The sequence below is a fragment of the Zootermopsis nevadensis genome, unplaced genomic scaffold (assembly GCF_977971745.1).
Source record: "Zootermopsis nevadensis isolate Lab colony 2312 unplaced genomic scaffold, Znev_1.0 Znev_ptg000024l, whole genome shotgun sequence".
Taxonomy (NCBI): domain Eukaryota; kingdom Metazoa; phylum Arthropoda; class Insecta; order Blattodea; family Termopsidae; genus Zootermopsis; species Zootermopsis nevadensis.
This window is the reverse complement of record NW_028259156.1, coordinates 10,433,685-10,456,609: the sequence shown is the minus strand read 5'-3', so window position 1 is coordinate 10,456,609 and position 22,925 is coordinate 10,433,685. Positions and strand designations below refer to the sequence as shown.

Genomic DNA, 22,925 nt, shown 5'->3' with positions numbered 1-22,925 from the left:
GTTACAACATTTAATGTATCCATAAAGTATGCTTTACAACTTTTCAAGTTGATTTATTTAATCCTGTGGAAAGCCGGTGTTTTATTCAGTTGACTGGCTTCATCGGAGTTCAGTAATGAAATCAAATTTAAGGTGATTACAACATTCATAACATAATAGAATATTGGTCTACAGGAATAAATAAATATACAGCCATAATAAATTATCACTTTTATTATTTAAATACAGTTTACGGCACTTTAGATAAATTTTTATTTTTAACTGGATCGTATTTGTAACATTCTCATAAAATACGTACGTAATTCCATTCTTTAAGCACACTTAATTTTGGGAACAGTTTTGACGAAAAACGGACTATTTCGTTCGTTTATTGATGCGAAAGAAATCCTGATCTTGTACCTAAGCGATGTTCCAAGTGTGTTCTTAAGTCATACTGATGGGATTAAGGTTTATTTAATTTCTTAACAGAAGTCTGCACACCAAAAGCTTACTGCTTTGTTTAATTCAAGTAGTTTTGTCAGTTTGATTTTAAAGTTTTTAAAGTACTTGGGAAGCTTTAGGTGACGGAGAAGTTGGCTCGGTGTTTAAGCCTCACCTATTCTAGAGCCAAACCTAGGCGCTCAGTGGAGGTGAATGGTCAGAGTCACACCCCGGCTGTTTTACACAAAAGAATGTAGACTAGCCCGTTGAATTAAAAAGTGGATTCTTTATGGGAAGGATGTAATAATTTCCATATGCGTGACGCTTACACACTCCAAACATAGGTCAGTTATGCAATCACTGCACTGCCAGATTAAACGTTGTTGGCTTATTTATGTAATGAGTTGACCGAGTGAGAGTGAGCTCATGTACGTGGTTACAGGTCACATTTTCGTGTGGTGCATAAATGAAACATCGCCACAGCTATGGCCGTACATTATTTAGAAACCATTAAAAGCCTATTTGCTTGTCTACACTTATCCTATTGATCCCTAGGTACTCTAGTATCACTACTAATTTGCGACAGTAAATTTAGGGAATAAAATTGGCTGTAAATGTAACTAAATTAAAAATATATGTGAAGAGATTTATTTGTATGCTTTTTCTTCACAAAGTAGGCTTCATAAAATGTCAGCTTAATGACGAGGTCATGTCTGTCAGCCTGTATAATTCATATCTAAAACTGTCCAACGGAATTTATTGACTATATGAACGACCAGCAGCTTTAAAAGAAGGACTGTGCTCCACAGAATAGTTATTTTCACATCGAAGTGCACCATATTTGAAGACATAATATGCTGTATCTCAAAAACAATTTGACAGATGTATTTCATGCCTACCTGAGTGAGTTTATATGAATTTCAATATTATATTTATGTGGCTAGTTTGAACTTTACTTTTATTGATCTAGTATGATGTCTACTTTACTTGAAGACCAAATTAAATGTTGCCAATTATTTTTAAAAACACTCATCGTTTAAAAACTTGCTATACAATAAAATGCGCCTTTATTTCCATACAGCCTGTAACTTTGATGTGATTTAATTCTGCAGAAATGAATTTTATATGCAATAATATGCTTGTATTTTAAATATATTACCTTACATATAGTTACAGACATACAGATGTGCAAAATCTAAACGAATGCCTTTGAAAATATGTGTCATTTTTGTTTAAGTTGGCCGTATCTGTTAATGTATGGTGAGCTGGCCTTCAGTATTTTGTAAAGTTCGGCCCATCTGCTTACCCGGGAAGATGTGGCAGAAATCACTTCTGTATTTGGGGAGATTTAACAGGCAGACCACACGAACAGTCCATCATATCTTGTCTTCATGCAGAAATCTTGATTCCTTCACAAATGTTGGTGTACGTAGATGTTAATTGGGACCCCTCTACATTGAAATGTATTTCATAAGAATCTAAATATGTTGGAGTTTTGATAACCAACACATTATCTTTTATATATTACCCTATCTTCTATATTATAATTAAAAGCGTTCAGTGTGTTCTTGTTTTCTGCATCTGTATTAAAGATGGAAACAATATAGAAATTTCTGTAAAATATGATTCATTTGCGGAAGAGGAGCGTTGTGCTATAAATCAGAGCGAGGATTATTGGCCTAGAAGCAGTGGAATGTAATTTAACGCCATCGATCTCTGCAGATATAACTGAAGTGGTCTGATAATGGAATTATATCCAACAAATGAGGTACAGAATTGAAAGCTATCTAATTGGATATATTGCTGGTTCCATTATCCGCCTTTAAACTCAATCATTGACAATCCGAAATAATCTAAGGCGTAATGAAAGTACTGCAACAATAATGATTTTGATATGCTCTTTGCTGTATTTGTTTCTGTCGGATTATAAAATCACGGCGTGAGACAGCCTATGAAGCTTTATTAATATTTCGGCGTCAAATGCTGGACTTGTGGACCTGAAGATGGCTGTCTTTTGTTTTGTAGAGCCGTGTAGTCTAGTAGAAGTTATCGACGTTTTTGACGTGTTGCCTGCCTCCACCATCGTCGCCCTGTTAGTAGAGGAAACAAGAATCCATTAAACGTCGTTAAACGTCTATAAGTACTAGGCAATCCATAAGGCAGCCATCTTCATACTTGCTGCTGTGAGAACGTTAAATCTTACTGTTTGGCATTTCAAATTCCAACTTTGTTAATGAAAATTTGCAGTGAATGGAAAGTGCTTTAATCTTATGTAGGCCTGCCTTACCTAATCTAACACAACCTAAATCATTCTAATATATATTCCCTGAGCCCTTACCTAATCTTATATTAGCTTTCACAGTATAAAACAGAACAATCTAGTGGTAGTTGATGAAAGACTCTCGGGCAACGAGCCGCGTCAGGTAGCTGAATGGTGAATGAACCATTTCTTCCGCTTTCTTACATAGGACCAGATTCGTTTCCTAGCCGCACTGAGGATGAGAGCAGAGATAACTCTCGAAACGTATAAAATGGCGGAAGAATTGGTTCATTCACCATTCAGCCACCTGACGCGGCTTGTAACCCCAGAGTCTTTCATCAACTTCGGTCGCAGCGAAATCTCCACGTTATAAATCTAGTGATATTTGTTATGAAGTTTCTGTACTAAGCGTGGGGTGAGATTCACGAATGTATGACATCATATTGAACATTTCGGAAGGGAAAAGGTGGCTGTAAGTCGGATCAGACGCTTTTCATGAGCTTTTTTAATTTGTTGTGATGCGTAGAACTAAATCTACTATGAACTAGGCAGATGAAATAACATCGTTAAACACAGGTACACTTTACCTTTAACTTTTTCTTTACTGATACATAATGACAGAACTTAGAATTCTGGTAATAAAAATTAAGGCCATGTGACTCACTGCAGCTCTGAAAGTGGAGCATCAAACCGGAAACGAATGTTAAGCCTACAGTTTGCTGCCTTCACTTTTCCATCCTGTAATATCAAACTTTTGTTTCATCTTATGTTGTGATAGTCTGAAGTCTTGATCTCGCACTCCTCTTCAGAACTTAACGTTTCTTTTTGGATCTTTGCTGCTGTCAGCAGGTCCCTCTGTCTCCCTCCTCGAACTTGTCGCTGTAAGGGACTCATTCAATTTCCGCTTGAGTGCATAAAAGGAAACTGCAGACATTAGCAGCATCCTTAACTAGATACTCTTTTGAAGGAGATTTCATAAGACTAATGTATAGTCAAAGAGACTGGGTATGAAAATGCTGTTATTATGAGAGCCTCGTGTTTAATTGTTGAGTGTTCTACACTCAACAATGCCGTCATAATTCACTTAGTATTTCATAGTCACGGAGTCTGTAATATTTACTGTCTATTTACATCTTGTGTGTAAATCTGTTTATCTTCATATTAGAAGAAGTAGTAAGAATAGTTCCAAGATCTTTGGTCCGTTCAATATTCAGCTTTAATTTTTGAAATTACCAGAAGTTAACAGCGGACTTGCCACGCGTTCCTTATGCCTGTACCGGTTTCTTGTTGTGTCATTTCCTTGGCTACTGATACTGAGAAGATCTGGCTATAGAAGTTCACGTTGTCTCAGGTTAGGTTAGGTTCTCATGCACTACCTTGTCTTCAGTCTTATTTGTGCAGTAGAAAAGTAGTGTCTCAACAAGACGTCGCAGTTCGCATGCATTCTAACGTTTGTAGTTACTTGGATTTGTATAAACAAAATATTAATTATGTCGGTAGTGTTACCAATACCAAGTATAATCGAAAACGAACATGACTGCCTTCTGAGATGTTACGCCGTGTACTCACGCTGAATTATCCGACGTTTCAGAGGTACTAAATTTGTTACAGAAAGTCGGGGAGTAACAGATAATGAAATAGGAATTAGAGAACTGTAATGGTTAGAATAATTGAAGAGAATGCCTGGAAACAGAATCTTAGGGCTGCTGTATCATTATAAACCGAAGAGCAAAATATTCTGATAAAAGGAGCGATGGAGCAGTTTTTAATTTATGTAACCGGGACAGGCCAAGAGCTTAATCCGTGGTGATGATTAGTACACGGTTTCCTCATCATTAGTAACTAATCCTATTCATCATTTTATTGACACAGTTACACGGCTGACAAGAGGAAAGTAACATGAATAATTCAGAATCTTATTAACGAATACCTGAAAAAGAAAGTTATTTCAGTACCGCGAATAATTAAATAAAAGCATTTGCTATCAATATAACTTTTCTAAATGTTTCATGTCTGCTAACAAATTTCGAAAGCTTTATATTTTATGATAAAGTTAGTGAATAGTGTATCACTGTACGTACTGTTGTAAAAAATAAAGATTCAATTTTAAAAAGGGATTTTAATATCATACACCAAGTTTATAACTCAGCTGCCTATACTCCGAGACGAGGCAAGTAAAGCCCTTAAAATAGGGTAGGGGGCATGATAATATATGGCTTGGTCAGAGTTATTATGCATTCTAAAAAGCATAATGAACCATTAAAAAGTTTTTATGGCAGGAAATCTACCTGTTGCTGTTTATAAACCACATAGGTGACATAAATTTTACTTAATCTGGACCCTAATTTGTTCTATCTAAATATAAGAGGAAACTGCTTTAATCCTGTGTTACAGACTGTTTTAAAATGAACTGATATTTTTCACTTCCAGTAAAGGTAATATACCTTAAAAGATGTGAAACTTCCCCTCGTTCTCATTATTTCAAAATCTATTTTGCATGGTGTATCAGAATTTTCTTCAATCTCATCAGTTACCAGACCCAAAAACATTTTAGAACCCCTGTAAAGACTATATATTACACACTTCCTCACAATTTCAGTTTGCCTTCTCTACTTAGTAATTTAGGTTTCTTTATCGTAGTCCGTCGCTTGCCTTCTTCCTTCCAGTCGATGTTTGTCGACTCACCCATATCCGGGGGGGGGGGTCTCTCCTTCTCTCTTATTGCCCCTGGTAACAATCCCGGTTCCGCTTGCCGAAGCAAGGAGTTGCCCTAAATACCAGATCCTAGTTGCTTACATACGATCCACTGGTATGGTAATTGGAACAATCTACAAATTGCCACGTCACTCTCCTGCAGAAGCGAAGGTCTTTAGGAGTTGGGGTGGCACTTGTTCGCTCAACTTTCTGCTTTACGATGTGACTCCGCTCAGAATTCTACGTAGGCTAGTTTGTTATCTGAGGTTCGTAAGAAAACTACATAAGTGACGATAGGTACATGAAATGAATTATACCGGAAACATTGTCGCTCGGTTTAAGGCGCTCTTTGAAGTTCTCACAGCGGTGAAGATGTCGATGTTCGTTCCCTGGGTAGTATCGCCGTGTGGACTTCAGGTTCTCTGAATATGGAGGCAGCATGTTCTTACGAAACGTTGGTATCTACCTACAGGTCCGCACGACGGTCTATATTTTGAACCCATTATACATGATCATATCCTGTATCCCTTATATTCATGTTGTTCTTTTACTACTGATGGGCATACTAATAATCCAAACAATTCTGAGACCCTGCGTATCTCCTAGGGCCTAGTTTCTTTGCTTTAGATATCCGCCAACCCACAAGTCGGACGAACACCCCTTGTCGGCTGCCTACGGTAGTTTATTTAACGTATTTAAAGATACCCTCCAATTCTGAAAGCAGTCTTTTTTTTCTGTTCTCAACATGAAGTCTATCTCACTATTTAGCTTCACACGCGTTGTTAAGGGAAATAGTAGGTCATTCCCATTTTCAGCATCCGTTGCTGAAAGTGCAAATCAGAGCAAACGGCTAGTGTACATGTTTTGAGGCAGCTAATATTGACATTTGTTCTGATTGATTCACGTGCGTGCAGTTGATTAATTTACGTGATGGTTTAACATGAGACGTCACGTGGAAGGGGTGTCAGCTTTGGAGATGATGTAAACTCGTGCATCATGGAGTTGAAGAGGTGATTATTTCACCAGACAGACATCACCACCACCACCTGGACTCCTCATTACTGCTGTGTACCCTAGTGATGTTCAATAGACCCGTCGCTTGTTAGCCCAATGCAAAAGTGTTCCTGTATGGTCTTAAAATTCAGTCACTGAAGTAAACGTATAGACAGGAAGCCATGCCAGTCGACAGGTTTCATCTTTTGAAACATTCAAACCCTCGATAGACTTTGTTTTGCAAATTCAAAAAATTAGATAAGTCTTAAATTAATTCAAGGACTTCAAAACAAAGTCCCCAAATCAATGCAGAGTTTTCAGTCAGTAAACTGTTTCAACTTTTGTCCGATGACTTTTGACAGTTTTAATAACATCGAACGTTGTACTGAGTGTACATATGTCTCTGAACCCTCAAAGTGTGTCACTGGGTGAATAATTTTTTACAAAGATTTTACTATATTATAAATTGATTTTATTAATATTGTTAGGGTAGTGAAACTTAGGAGGTTGTGGTGGGACGACAACATAACCCTGAGACGAAGATAATAAATTCATACAGAATTTTGGAGAGGAAACCTCTTAGAAAGCGCAAATTGGAAGACCAAAAAGGAGATGGGATGTTAATATTATGGCGGATCTTTGTGCGATATGTTGTCAGAATGGGGAGTGGATAGAACTGGCTAAGGGACGTATGTACTGGCGGGGTTTGGTATTAGCGGTGTTGAAACTTCAGGTTTCGCTTCAAAAGCTGACGTCCTCTGAGATGGTCGATATATTGTTATTAATTTTCTTATTATTGTAAATTACCATAATCGCTAAGTTACTAGTAATTATCATGAGTAGCGTCTTAATGATATCATAGACACTTGCGCAGTTTCATCGGTTAATTTGGGCCCGCTTTTAATCTGCCTGGAGGCAGAAGACTTTTCGCGAGGATGTCGGAAATTAAAGAAGTAAAAACCGCACAGCTGTTGTAATGAAACGAGGAAAAGCACTCACTCAGGACAGTTTAAAAGAACTTCGTGTTACTTTCACTAGTTCAGTAACGTTTTCTTAACCACAAATAACCTCGTGCACCGCTGTTATTGCTCTCAGAAGCTGTTTTGAAGTTACTTCAGTAATGTGACGTCATAGACAATAATGAAACGTAGTAATATGATGAAGTGAAATAGCTCGGTTTGTTGTCGCTGGGGGTAGCTGAGTGAGCCTTGCATCAAAACATGAAATACGTGTAGCTAATGTCGTGCGTTGTCTGGCTTGAGTTCAGAATCAGTGGCTTACGTTATTCGAAAATAATTTAAATTCACATGTGATAAAAAGCAGTACGGTAATGCTACGAATATATTACTTTCTCTCTTCCATCTTTTCTACCATATTATTTGTTACTTATCATTATATTACGAAGTTTTTTAGATAATGGTTACGCCATATTCTCATATGTACCTAAACCTGTACTGATTTATCTGTTTACTTCTAAACTAGTTTATTCCTAACTTGTAGAAGTATCCCTGGCCGGAAACCGACTATTCTGACGAAGAGTTGCGTGGTATTATTTATTTTCTTCAGACCACACGTGCCAAACTCTCGGTCCGTTTTGATGTTTTATTGGCCCTACTCAGTTCTCGAAGTATATATGACAGACGGACAAAAGTGTTCTAATTTCAATAAATTTAAATTTTTAAGTGCATGTCATAAAGCCACTTATGTACAACTGCTTTATATTTCAACAAATAAATGGAAAATGTGCTTAAATTAATTTCACATTTATTTGTGCTGGTGTGAAAATGGCGGATAACTTTCTTTCCGATTCGTTACTCACACAGGTCAGCACAATTCGGTGTTACGTAATATAGAATACACAGTTCAAAGATCATCTTTGAAAAACCGACCAGTTATAACTTCCGTGAACGGGCTTCGAACGAAAAATCTGGCGTCGGATTACAGGTTCTCCTGTCGGCGAGTTTGAAGATGGCTGTCTTCTAGGTTGTAGCACCTTGTAGTCTGGTGGAAGTATACCGACGTTTCAAAGGAACTTGCTGCCTCCATCATTAGGGCGATGGGTAAGCTACGCGCGAGGAATCGGTAAACTTCTACCAGACTACATGGCGCTACAACCCAGAAGACAGAAGTCTTCATAGCGATCTGGCTTTTCGTTCGCTTAAACCATGCGGACTGTTTTTGTTCTTGTTTTTGTTTTTTATCAGCCGTGTGTGAAGATAGGCTCGGAGGGCTGACAGCGCTGCTGGAAGCTCTGACTGACAGGAGTACGACAGCACTGATTGGCTCTGTGGACCCCGTGCTGTGCGAGACCGTGGCGAAACTGGCGGCCCGCAGAACCAAATCTTTTATTACCTGGAGCTGCCCGCAGGTAAAACTACTTCACTGATCAAGTTCAATGAAGCTGTCACTTCCTGGCTACCGGCTAGAACTTCATAACTCACCGCTAATTCTTATAAGGTTTTTTCCTCAAAAAAACTAGTCAATATATATATATATATATATATATATATATATATATATATATAAATTACAATTTAGCTTTTCTGTAGCAGTTCCTGCCAGGACCCGGTAAGTGACAGTTGCGTTCAAATTTGTCAGAGCACGAGACAATTTTTGTACGGTGTCGCAGGAGGAATTGATTGAGTCTTACACTTGGTCATCCAGGTTGTGCCATATGCCCTAAAACATCTTGGATTGCATGGAGACATGTATTTTTGTTTTACAAAATTTAATTAGAAAATTCAGCTAAAGGTGACGTGAGCCTGTGTAATGAAATGAGGTTCTGTTTAAAACCTCGTAAATATCATTTCATCACATCTCGGATTTATTTTTCGTTCAGGGCCATAAAAAGTGTTCGTAGAATACGAGAAATGACAGTCCTTTCGGCATGACACATCCGCCTTTATGTAGTCTCTCATTTTCGTGTCATGTAATGTAAACTAAAATGCCACGGTGGTCTAGCGGTTCGATTCGATTCGATTCCCGGCGGTGCCCGAATTTATAACTTGTGTTGGGCATGGCCGTGGTCTAGGCAACACGGAGTTTTCCTCCGGGGGCTTCCCCGGTTTCTCCGTGGCATCCCAACAATTACTCTATTCACACACAGAAGAAGGCAATGGCAAACCACTTCTGGATCATCTGCCAAGAACGTATATGAACAGGTCCCAGTCCGAGAAAAGGATGGAAGGATCCTGTTCATATGGACCTGTCGTCAGACAGAACACTAAATAAATAAAATAATGTAACTATTTTCACGTCATTTCTTATGTGCAATGTATTTGTAGCCGACATCCAATTATTGCTCTCAGAAAATACAATTATGATGCTTCTACTTTGCTTTGCTTTGCTTTTCCCTTTTTCAGGCTGTCATTGGTACTAATTAAACGGAGTGGTTTTATTAACAACATGAAAATTTGTGTGTGATACTGATGTAATATTTTGTCGTGTCAAATACGAACTGAACGGCTTTCTCAACGTCCCCACTGTAGATCTACGTATAAAGTTTAACCATTTTTATTTATACTGCTGGACACGCGCGACGTCTGTAACGGAGAAGTTTCCCACACAAACAGCGACAAATTCAAGACATTACAGCTTACAGAAAATCGAACATTGTGGGTAATTTCGAACTTTCTATTTCGTGATTCCATCGTCTACATCTAACTGAAGGGCGTTAGCTGTGCATAAAGTGGGATAGCAACTTCAAATATTAGATTTGAAAGCCATTACGGTTGTGTACCATTAACTTAAAGTTGTACCTTCTCTTAATTAAGCGCAATGCCATAAATGCATTTAGCACACTCTTTCTTACACTTTTCACTACGTGGAGGTAAGTCGTCAGCTTCACGCTACTGTCGCTTTATTCCTAAGAAAGAAATCACAGCACCCCTTATGTACGAAGTTGGACGGACCTCAGAGACGGTTTGGAAATGATGGCGAAGAAAAGAATATCCATGTCGAAATTGAAATCGAACCGTCCAACAATTATACTGACTGAGCTACCCTGGTTCAGCTTTCTGTTAACACGCCATTATGATGATATTTGTTAAAATTTAGTCACTAGTCGTAGTGATTTGCCGTACTTTATGTCTGCTTACTCTGTCTCTGTAATGAAGGGAATATAAAACCTTTTCCACGAATAACATATAGTATGTACTTCCTATAAGCACGTATCAAGTAAATATTTCATTCCTAGTAGTAGTCTAAATACAGAACACTTTCTTAACAGTAATTTTGAAATATTTAACAACGAAACTTTTAAACATGAATAGTTTCTTCAGTATTATTATTTGGACAGAATTGTTTAAGAAGTGGATGTGGCCCCTGGGATAAAGCATCACGCCGTAAAGTTGTATAGGGGACGTGCTGGTAAAAGTCAGAGCAGTATAATTCCTGTAACTGGACTGAGATGAATCACAAGCCTCTCGATCCAGCCAGTTTACACAAAGAAAATTTGGCCGTGAAATTCTTATAAACCTATACTAATAATACTATGGAATATTAAGTACCTTATGCGAAATATTAAGAGAAAACTGATACATGTTTTTCTCGATGAGTTCTCAGACTTATCTACATTCGAGAAATATCCCGTGAAGGTAGAACAGAGACTAGCACACTTCAGGCACATCTTGGAAGAATGTCTTTGCGCTAACCTCATTCTTTGTTCTCTTAGAAATTTTTTGGCATGTGGAATTATGTTGGTTGCTGAGAAATTCAAAATATTTTACGTACTCAATATATAGGCGCTCTTAAAATTAGAATAGAATGGAATTTTCCCAAAGAATTATTGGATTTTTAGTCATGGAACGCTCTATTTGGAATGTCAAAAATCCTCACGGAATTAAATAGAAATCACATCCTACACCCCCACCTCTCAGTCGTTATGAAAGTATAAATGATGTCTAGTCTAGTCTTCTTATTGAGTTTTTCTATTTCCATGTTTCCTCATACAACCTTCATCTCCTACGTCTTTCCTTCTATCTTGTGTATATATCTTTACCTTTATGTTCTGATACCTTGCGATCCAATTTTATTATATGGACCATTAATGTAGTATTGCATTCCTGAACGTAAAAAAATAATAATTAATATATTACAGAATGTTTCCCAAGTGTTTTAAGTTCTAGCCTAGACCCTTGCAAAGAACGTTAGTGTTAGTGCAATAACCCAGAAGACAGATATCTTCATACTCACCGCTGTGAGAACCTCAAGTCTTACAACGTTAGTGTTAACCCAACTTTTTCAGTACCTAATGTCATTTTTGACCTCATATGAATTTTCGTTCCATAAATGTAACGCAAGTTATACAAACGTTTCCAAAGTACAAAATAATTTTAAGAGACACTTTGGATAAATCAGCAAACTTTAAGGTAGATGATTAACCTGTTGTCGTGCCGTCTATCCAGATGTCCAGAATTTGATTCTAGAGGCTTCGAAAGGCGAATCGATTGATTCTTTCAACAGTTTGATAGGTTTGGGATTCTCCTACAAATCGACGACTTTAAGAGATATATTTACAATTTTTTATGTGAAAACATTTAGCAACTCTCTCAAATTTTATTCAACGCATTTGTTATATTCAGTTTGTAATCGTTTCTATTTGACTGTTGTTTAACGGAACTTAACAGAGTGCATCAGACAGATAGTAAGTATTAAGGTGAAGATAAAGAGAGACATCTTATTGGAATTTTCTTCTTTTTTCTAACAATGTATTAAGATAAAAGTGAATGAAATTCCGACACATAACGAACATCGTTTACGAAGTGACATATCAGTATATTCATGTGGACATGTCTAACTATTTCACAGTAAGAAGAATTTCTTGTGACGGTAATCTCCTTTTGGGAATCTTGCATTGGAATATGACAAGAATAACTTACTGAGCAAAGAGCCGAGGGTTTCATATATGTATAAATTATGTCGTTGCAATAGAAATGTATCAAAATGAGCATACATATTGAATTATTATTCTTTGGTGAACGGGAATATATATATAAAATGTTTATGACTGTCAAAATAAGCAAGCGGCTTTATTCAGACCCCACTGAAATTATTTGATATTTGTCTTATTATTTTTGGTCGTGACTATTTCCATACATTCACCTTTCGCGTACTCCTCAGAGGACAGCTCTGGTCCTTCATATTATGTTCTTCTATGCCTGTTATGAAATTTCTAAACTCTCCGTGTTCGTCTCAACCTCAGACGTTTTGTAGTTGGTGTAAATTGAATTAACTGCTTTCGCGATTCGTCTTCTCCCACCTTTCTCTTAACCGAGCCATTTTATTTTCTAGTCTCTACACAGTGATTCCTTTTACTTTGGTTTCTTTTCTTTATTTTGTTTTTGTTACCAAATTCCATGCTTTCGGTCGTAAGCTTCTCTTCCAACATTTCATTTGTGGTGATTTAAATTCAGTTCTTTCTCCCCGATTTAGAAGTCTTTACTCCACCATGCGCAATATTACTTATAAATCCTTTTGTAAATCTGTGTTTTTATGTAAGATCTATTTAACAACGCTCTTCAGTTTGCCCTAATAATAACACGAGTCAAACGGTGCTTTCACTAGATTAAATCAATACTTGTAGCCCAAATTCCTCTATTTCATATAACCGCATTGGTTCTTGTTAAAGTTCGCTTTTTGGGTTTCGCTGTACCGTGTTTCCGCAAAGCAGTTCTACCTATTATCAAGGAGGAGAAAATATATGGGATGTGTAACACGCATGGTTGGGCTCTTGTGAACACGGTAATAAACTTTCGGGTCCCATAAAAGACGCGGAATTTCTTGACGATCTGAGCGTACTGTTAGCTTTTTAGCACGAACATTGCTCCGCGGAGTTAGTCATGTAAAATACTTGGGAAGTTATAAATGCATATAAAATATTGTTCGGAGTACTTCAAGGGACGACATTACTTGGATCAGGTAGGAGTAGCATATTGTTGAGATAAATGTTGGAGAAATGTGGTGTGAAGGTATGGAATAATTCAAACAAATCATATTACGATTGAGTGGCGGGATTTTGTGAGTATCATATCAGCACGGACTTTCTTAACCGGGTGAATAATTATTATCATTTCTAAAGAGGTCCCATCTTGTGGAATTGTTAATTAGTTCGTCTTTCATATAACATAAATTAAATAGTTAACATCTTAGTAATATTTTATGAATTTATTTCACATCCCAAGAATCTGACAACAATTTCTGTAATATCCAAAACACGAAAAGCCTTTTGATTTGTAAAGGTCGAACTACCGTCATTAAAGGCTATTATTGCTGATATTTTAGAAAACATGGCTGCTGTACTGGATCAATACAGTGAAGGAATTGTAATGAAATTTACAGAATCACGCACGAACCGTGTTTAACGTAAGGGATGAGAATGTCTCTGCTGGTAAATTCGAGAAACATTTGCTCTCACTTTTTAAGGACGAACAGAGGCCCAGAAGATTGAACTCCTTTGTAAATTTCGTGTCGACAATTTCCTTATTGCCCCGTATTCTACCATTTGATCTCGCATTTCTTGAACGAATACCACCTTTCTTCCGCCTTTCTTTCATATTAAGTTTTAATGAACTTTGAAGAGTGTTTTAATTCAATTTTGTCTTGTTACTTTACTTGCTGGTGGGCAATCTCCATTATCATTCCCCATTTTTGGGTGGTGGTTCTAGCCTTTTTATCGTCTTTCAATTTAATTACGACTACTAAAAGCGCAGATACCCTTGTACTCTACTAGCAATAAATAAGTACCTGATCAGGCCTGAGTGGAGTGTCCTTACCGAGAAACTGATAGTCGCTCAAATAGTCAATATTTGTTGCTCTGTTCACAGAAGACTCAGCTGTACTGTAATTTACTGTATCTTTATCTAGTTTCATCCAGTTTATTCACAACCTCTTTTAAGGTCAATTTTAATATTATCCTCCCGTCGGCACTACGTTTCCCACTGGTTTCTTCCTTCCAAGGTCTCCGACTAGAATTTTGTATCCACAACATAATTTTTTTTCTAAATTGTGTGCTTACCACATATTTAATATTGAATTAAAGTAAAGAAGAAAGCTGTAAAACAATGTAACAGTTATCAGAAATTGAACTTTTGTTGTTATTAGTAAAGGTCCCTGAGATTTAAATTTTTTTACTGAGGTGAGTATGTCGTTTGTGTTCTTCTGGGTTATGACGTCGTCTCGTCTTGTATTCGGTTACCAACATTTGAAAAGATCGTATCACCTTCCACAATATTACTTCATCACTTCACACTTCGGTTCACGTCACACAAAGTCGAGGAACCCCAGTAAAAACTTTGTTTTAAATGCACTTTCATCCAAGTCCAGATGGGCTATCAGTCAACGCCTGCAATTAATTTTCACTTTCATCCAGCCGCATTTAACCCCGGTCCAGTTTTCTCTGCTGTCTGCATATAATTCTTTTGCTCTAGAGGCGGTGAGAATAGCAGCTGACCCTCGATTGCGTTTCATTCACTGAACGTCAACACATTAATTCTATTGCGTTTTCGCCAGCAACATACTCTACTGGAGCCCTCGTAAGTTACTGTTTTTACCCACTCTTTGTACGAAGCGCATACAGTGAAACTGTGAACACAAAATGGGGACATCGTAGCTACATATACATGGTTATTCTCATATTTCAATTTTGAAACTCCCAACTCCACGGAGCAGAGATTTTGTCACCTAAAGCAAAGAAATCCCTTTCGGGCGCATTCAAAACTTGAACGTGTTTCTTAAAATCACTGATCTTGTAATTATTTAGGCATATAAACAGACACGCAATTCTAATAGAATTTGTCTTCCCAACAGAGCCCTCTGTCGGATAGAAATAAGTACTCCACGTTCTACAGGCTTGTGCCGTCTTTGTCGGCTACTGCCAACGCCCTCGTCACAATTGTCAGTCACTTCCGGTGGAAATACAGTGCCATCATCACAGCAGGTAAGTCAGTCTCATGTTTCGGATATTTTGTAATAGTAGATAAGAAACTTGACGCTACAGATTTTGTGATCTAATCAGAGGTGTTTGAAAGTGTAACACAGATGTCTTAAGTTTCTTCAAAGAAAATAGATAAATATTGTTTTTTCATTACAAATCTTTACATAAACTGGAGGAAAAGGAGTTTGTGTGTTTTCGTAGTTGAGATTATTTCGTGAATAACATGTATAAATAATTGTTGCAATATTTACGTCTGATAAACATATGCATATGAAGCAAATATTTTACTTATAATGCCAATTTCCTAATATCTATTCTTAAATATTTAACAAGGAATTTGAAAACATTAATGATTCCTTCATTGTTTAAATATTTGTTCCAAAAGTTCCTGCTTTCTTTTATGACAAATAAGGGGTAATTTGAAATAAGCACACTGATTCCCATTTAAGGGTGGTAATTTTGTTCTAATTAGTGCGTCACTTGCCTTGTAGTCTTAACAAAACAAATCTAAATTTCAAATACAAGTGTGGTCTGATATTGCAGACTTATTTTATTATTTGTACTTTAAATACAAAATTGTTATTTGTTATTGAAACTAGTGTATACTGCAGAACTGGAAGCCTAAAAATTTCGAATCGATTAACTGATTAATTATGACGGACAGGACTCGTTCAGTTACAAAAACTCAATGCGATGTTAGATTAAATATGTATAAATATTGATTCCATCGTTGTAGAATCGCTCGTATTGTTCAAACAAGAAAATAAATGGTTTCTTTTAACATATCCAGTCTCGTCGTTTGTTTTACAAAAAACGTATTGAACTGAACCAGAGTTTTAAGCACGCAAAGGTGTAAGATGTAAGAAGCAGAATATGAAGCCACACACTTCAATGTAAACTCCAGTTTCAGGTTGTACGACTCTTTATCACAAACGATACTTTCTTGAAAAGTTATAATCCATATCATCACGATTGAAGAGTGTGTGTGGATTGAAATTCCTGTTAGAGACAACCACAGTCTACTTATAGGGAATCATTACTTTGCGCCGGATTGTGATATAAAAGCAATTGAAAATTATCTAAACACTTTAGAAGTAAACCTAAACTCGCATCTCTATCGGGTGGTCATGTTAGGAGATTTTAATGTCCCCAATTTTGACTGGCTAAACGGCACCCCTTCCTCTAATTGTTATTACTATAGCAAAATTAAAGGAAATTCTCTTTACGCCACCTCGTGCTTTCTTGGTCTAAATCAGCGCAACGACTGCGTTCCTAACAATGCCCTGCTCGACCTTGTCTTTACAAACTTCAGCGATCTCAGCATTTCCCTTTCTCCTCACTCGCTGGTCCCTCCTGACCACTATCATCCGCCTCTTGTCCTTAATCTTAAACTAAGTCTTGACTAGCAACATACCTCGCTTACTCCTCGACGCAATTACGGGAAAGGAGACTACTTATTACTTTACCATACCCTAGAAAACTCTGACTGGTCTTGCGTTCTTAATGAAAGCTCGGTTGATGCTGCAGTTAATAATCTCACGGCTACTGTGTCGAAGGCCATCAACCTAGCTATTCCCCTTGTAAAACCCAGAAATTCTGCATTTCCTCATTGGTTTTCCAAAACTCTTGTCTATTACATTAGAAAGAAGAATGCATCTCTTAAGAAATTCAAAAAATCTAAATCTGATTATCATTATAGCGTTTTTTCCCACTATCGTAAACTAGTTAAATTGACTATTAAATCAGATAGATTGGTTTGGTTAAAAACTATTGAAGAAAATTTGAAAACCCAACCAAAGCACTTTTGGAAATATATTTCTAATTTCAAAAAGAAAGACCAGTCGATTACACAAATTAAAGTTGGAGACAGTTTTATCACCGAACCCCAGGCAATTGCTGAGGCTTTTGCTGACCGCTTTCGTTCTGTTTTTAACTCCCCTTCTTGCGTTAATGTTACGACTAGTTCTGACTTCGCCTATTCTGATGTTTTGAATATTCCTCGTGTCTCTGTTGATGATGTTACGCGGGCAATTAGTCGTCTCCGTTCGACGAAATGCGTCGGACCCGATGAAATCCCGACTTTCGTCATAAAAGGTTGTTCTGAGATTTTAACTCCTCTTTTACGCCATATTTTCAACCTTAGTTTATCTAGTGGGAACTTTCCTTTGTTATGGAAGCGAGCGGCTGTCGTGCCGATTTTTAAGAAAGGCAACAGCGCCTTAGTATCTAACTATAGGCCTATTTCGATCCTTAATAACCTCTCCAAAATTTTTGAAAGCATTGTTCATGATCACCTTTCCTTTTATTTCAAATTCAAATTATACCCCAGTCATCATGGTTTTTGTAAATCAAAATCTACGGTAACTAATTTAGTTACCTACCTTAATGATGTTCAGCCGTCTGTTTGTTCACAGGGACAGATCGACTCTGTGTATTTTGATCTTAGGCAGGCCTTTGATTCAGTCCCGCATTCTATTCTTTTGAAAAAGCTAAATAAATTTGGACTATCTTCTCCTTATGTCAAGTGGTTCAAAAGTTATTTATCATCCAGATCTGCCTTTGTTCGCATTTTAGGACAGTCTTCTTCTTTCTACGCGGTGTTATCTGGAGTGCCGCAAGGCTCTACCTTGGGACCTCTCTTATTTAATATTTTTATTAACGACCTTTGCGACAAAATTAAGTATTCTAAATTTCTCTTATTTGCCGATGACTTGAAACTATATCGCGATATTAAATCTGTGCATGACTGCAGAGCTCTTCAAGCAGATATCGATTCCGTACATGAGTGGTGTAATGATAACAATATGGAACTTAACATAGAGAAAACCAAAATTATATCGTTCACACGTAAAACCAACAGTATCCATTTTAATTACATTGTTAGTGACTTTTTAATCTTGCGTACTAATTGTATAAAAGATCTTGGTGTCTTGTTAGACAGTAAACTGTATTTTCACTGTCATGTAAATTGTGTTCATTCCCAGGCACTAAGGACCTTGGGGCTTATTCGTTTTATTACTTATAATTTTTCCTCTTTAGACAGCCTTGTTGTTTTATATAATGCTTTAATTAGGTCAAAGCTTGAGTATGCCTCGGTCGTTTGGAATAATCTTACACAGACAGATTCTAATAAATTAGAAAATATTCAAAGAAAATTTGCCAGTTTATGCAATTACCGATTTTTCCAGTTTAATATCCCCCGAAAATATGAACTGATCCTATCTACTTTAAATTTTAGAACACTTTATTCCAGACGACGACATCTCGATGCGTTATTTCTTATTAATGTATTTAAGGGCAAAATAAATTGCCATTCCATTATGGACGCTGTTGGTTTACGTGTGCCGGCGAGGCAAATAAGAGAATTTTCTACTTTTAGTGTGAGCAGTGCACTAAGGCATAGTCCTTCAGCCAGGTGCGTCATCGCTGCAAATGACGTATGTAAATCTTTGGACGTATTTAGCACAAACATTGTCTCCCTTGAGCGAACGTTCTCAACAAGGGAAATGATCTAGCTTGGTTATCTGTCTTTTTTATATTTTTTAAAGTTTTACAATTATATTAGTGTTCCCTACGTGGATTATTTGTTTTTATTTATATTCCTTCATTTTTTGCTCTGTGTTAATATTGTTTCTATTTTGGGTTTGCCTGTACTTGGCAGTTATATTTAATACTGTATATTTATAAGTTTAGTTAATCCGTTTGTGTAATATTTTTAATTTTTATTTCACTATTATTGTATATATTATCAGTGTTTGCCTGTTATTGGCTTCTTGCTGTTGGCAAACACGTAAATAAATTAATTGAATTAATTGAATTGAATCATATGAAGGAAACGCCACTGGCTACAAAATGATGCCCTAGTCATGGTGATAAAACTACGGAGAACATTAGGTCAGCCCAGTTTAATTTTACTTTCGATTTCCTAGCGTGTAGATAGTTGCGATAGTCGGTGTTCTTGAGTCGACTTTAAACCCCGTGGTTATAGGTTGTGAAGGAGTAGAAGGGCCTGAGATGTTTATTATGGGATAATATTAACACGCTTCTGTCGTAAAAATTTCTTGCACTCAAAACTTATCAAAGATCCCCACGTTCCTATAAACAGATTATCAGCATTAAAACCACGAGTTTTTCTTACATAAAACAAAATGGCTGTTCATAGTTACTGCCCTTTTATTTATAAATAAACACTAAATGGAGAACATTTCATTATGAGGTAGCAAGAGAATTTTTATAAAATCAAGGTTAAAATAAAGTGAAGTCTTGACTATGGCAGTCACAATATGATTGTTCTTCTTTTGTCTTCTATTTTTCGTGATAGTTTCCTCGCCAGTATTTTTCTGCTTTTCTGTAATATAGTTTATTTTTCATTTTTCGTCTCTTATGATAATTTCCTCGCCATTGATTTTTTTACATTTCTGTAATTTAATTTCTCTTTTATCTTGTGTTACTTGCCAATGCCCTAATCATTGTTTCTATCTGTTTCTGTCGTCTAATTCCTCTTTCATGTTCCGTTTCTTATTTCTTGTTCATGTTTCTCTTAGATTCTGAAGTGTTTTTTTATCTACTAAGTCTTGGGATTTTTTTTTTTTTTGCATTTGTTTCTCTAGCTTCCATTGCTTTTGTTCTGCCTTTTCGTATTCCATTCTCTTTCTAGATTCTTCTGTATTTTGCTGTAGTCTAATCTGTTGCTGTTCGGTTCCTCTTAACCTTTTCCCTTTGCCGTTACATTTTCACGCTTCTTTAACCAATTCTCTTTCTGTTCCCTCGTTTTTAAATCTTTTGATTCCTTTTACAATTACACTTTCTGCTGAGTTTCTACTTCTTTGAAAATGATTATTTCCGCTGTTTTTATATAAAAGAACATATTTCTCCTCAGTTGCTGGCAAAAGAGCATTATAATGGCCATTTTTTTTCTTCTGAGCTGTAAGTTATCAAAACGGTTCCGTAACTAAATGTTTTAGAAATAGAATTTGAGGTTTTCACTGCGGTGAGTTCGAAGATGGCTGTCTTCTGGGTTGATTCCTCCATCATCTGGGCTTATTGCCCTGATGATGGAGGTAGCAAGGACCTCTGAAGCGTTCGTAAACTTCAGACTACACTGCGCTACAACCCAGAAGACCTTCGTTCTAGAAATAATTCTAGAAATATGCGATGTCTGATTATACGTAATAGAAAATTGTAAATAAAATTATATAAACGCGGCATATAGCCAAGCACCAACTTCTCATATACACATCGTATTAATGTTTCTCCTCCCTCTAACTCGTATCCACCCATTTATTTTATACTTCATGATTCTTCCTTTCAGTGTAATGTGTTCTGTCTCATCGCCTTCCAGAAGTAAGGCTAAGCTACAGGCAATTTCGATTACCAGCGACCTTTTCACTGTGAGCTTACATCCCTCGTATATCTTTAGGTTTTACTTTTATCTCTGATAATCTTCCACAGTAATAATGGCCAAAAACTGTATGCTCTGTAAAAAGAACTATGGATCATGACTCATTGGCCAGACGTAGACAGCAATGGTTTTACTGTCAGTATGCAAACTGCAAGACCGAGAATCTCTTAACGGCCTTACCATAGCAACGGTCATAATAATGTATGTATACAGGCAAACAGTCATAAGCATTTTCCTGTTAATACGTAGGTAGTCTGTGATAAACTGACTGTCCTTTGCCGCTTATGAATATGTTTATCTAAAAAAGAGGGATTTCACCGTATTTCTGTTAATAAATACTGCAAAGTTTCTCGGCATTATTCCATTATTCTTTTGAAACTCTGTATATGCGTTTTTAACGACGGGCAGATGTATATGACCTCTCTATTACGCGCTCGCCTTACTACTTTATTTAATTATCCCAGGTGTGTGACGCTTCAAATTAGCAGTTTATTCTATTATCCTGTTCCTGTAGCTCTATTAAATGCGCATAATCTCCTAGGCGCTTTGTTTCCAGTCTCTGTTTTTATTGAGCCATTAAGCATCATTCCCATAAAACATGTGAAATTGAAGTTTTGTATATTCTAATCCTTGTAAATTTAGGAGGGAGGCATCCAGTTTAGTGTTTCGACTTTAATGTAGATGCTTTCCCTGAAAAAGTCTCAGTGTTCGGAACACTACTTGACAATCAGTAAAGTAAGATAAGACAATAAACTGACAATATAAAACAAGTGAATTCCATTCGTGACCTATTTGCTTGTCTGAACGAAAGATATTTTAATCAAAAGAAAAGCTTTGTAAGTTATCATCTGATTACTCTTGCACAGACTCTGTGGGACGTCCCAGGTTTTAAAACTCGAAAGTAATGAAGTAAAATTTCCATAAAATAATAATTAGAACACATGTTTTTTTTCAAGCATTCGGAACTTTTGTATTGTAAAACGAGACTCTCAAATTCAGAATACGTCGTCGGTATAATTACAACATATCGTTAGAAAACGGAAATTTTTTTAAATCTGAAGTTTTAAGAATATGATGTGTTATTTAAACATCAAACTTCTGGTACATTATCCATGTATATTTTCCTTTTTTTTTGTTTTATATAATTGGTTTATTTAACTCTTGTTACGCACACGTGATTGCATTTACACTTTTGCTGACCATCAAATAATTTTGTATTGTTTGTTGAGGCATGCCATTATTGAGAAGGCCTGTTCTATGCAAAAGAAGTGTGTGAAAAATAATAACAGTAAACATTGGATTTGGATGATAATATTAAACTGGATGTTAGCGAAATAAGTTATGAAGGGTGGACAGGATTGAACTCATTATACGACGTGCGATCTGAAGGTTTCAAGACTGCGCGTATAAAAACCCGTACACTTATCTCAGGTATTAAATTCATCCATCACCCTCGTAGTAGTTCCCCTGGGAGTGAACACAACGATCCCAACGCCGCTGCCAAGCCTGGAAGCATCCCTGGAAATCTTTCTTTGTCAGCCTGTCAAGCACTATCTGCGATTCTGCCTGAATCTCTTCTATCGTCTCAAATCTCCTTCCCTTTAGCTGAATTTTCATCTTTGGGAAGAGGAAGAAGTCACACGGAGCTTAGAAAGGAAGTTGGGGTCGGTTCTTGTAAGATCTTTGAGCTCCTGACAAACGAGAAGTCGATTCTGCTTCTGGTCCTCAGACAGGATGCGTCGCATTTGGAGTTCTTCCTTTAGAATCAACTGACAGATCCCATAGCCTATCCCAACAATGTCGCACAAGTCGTTGATGGTACGACGTCGATCTTCGTGAATGGCCTGCCGAATCTTCGTAACATTTTCGGGCGTTGTGCTCGAAGATGGTCGTCCAGAACGCTCGTCATCATCGACAGAGGTTCAGCCATTTTTAAAACGTGAATGCCACACAAAAGTTTGTGCACGACCCATTGCGGACTCCCCAAATGCTTGCTTTAGCATTTCATAGGTTTCCGTAGCCGTTTTGGCGAGTCTTTGGCAAGAGATTCAGGCAGAATCGCAGATGATGCTTGACAGGCTGACAAAGAAAGATTTCCAGGGATGCTTCCAGGCTTGGCAGCGGCGCTGGGATCGTTGTGTTCACTCCCAGGGGAACTACTTCGAGGGTGATGGATGAATTTAATACCTGAGATAAGTGTACGGGTTTTTATACGCGCAGTCTGG

The 22,925-nt window shown here is 37.0% G+C and overlaps 1 protein-coding gene across 10 annotated transcripts in view; it reads left to right on the top strand.

The window, feature by feature from the left end:
* Positions 1-22,925, top strand: part of LOC110831967 (retinal guanylyl cyclase 2) — a 117,604-nt gene that overhangs the window by 58,905 nt on the left and 35,774 nt on the right. For 9 of the 10 annotated variants that reach the window (XM_022068532.2, XM_022068536.2, XM_022068533.2 and 6 more), the window contains 2 exons: positions 8,572-8,735; positions 15,173-15,302. In XM_022068532.2, coding sequence (XP_021924224.1) covers positions 8,572-8,735; positions 15,173-15,302 — 294 coding nt within the window. The remainder of the gene's footprint in view (positions 1-8,571; positions 8,736-15,172; positions 15,303-22,925) is intronic. The other variant, XM_022068540.2, reaches the window with a different exon arrangement.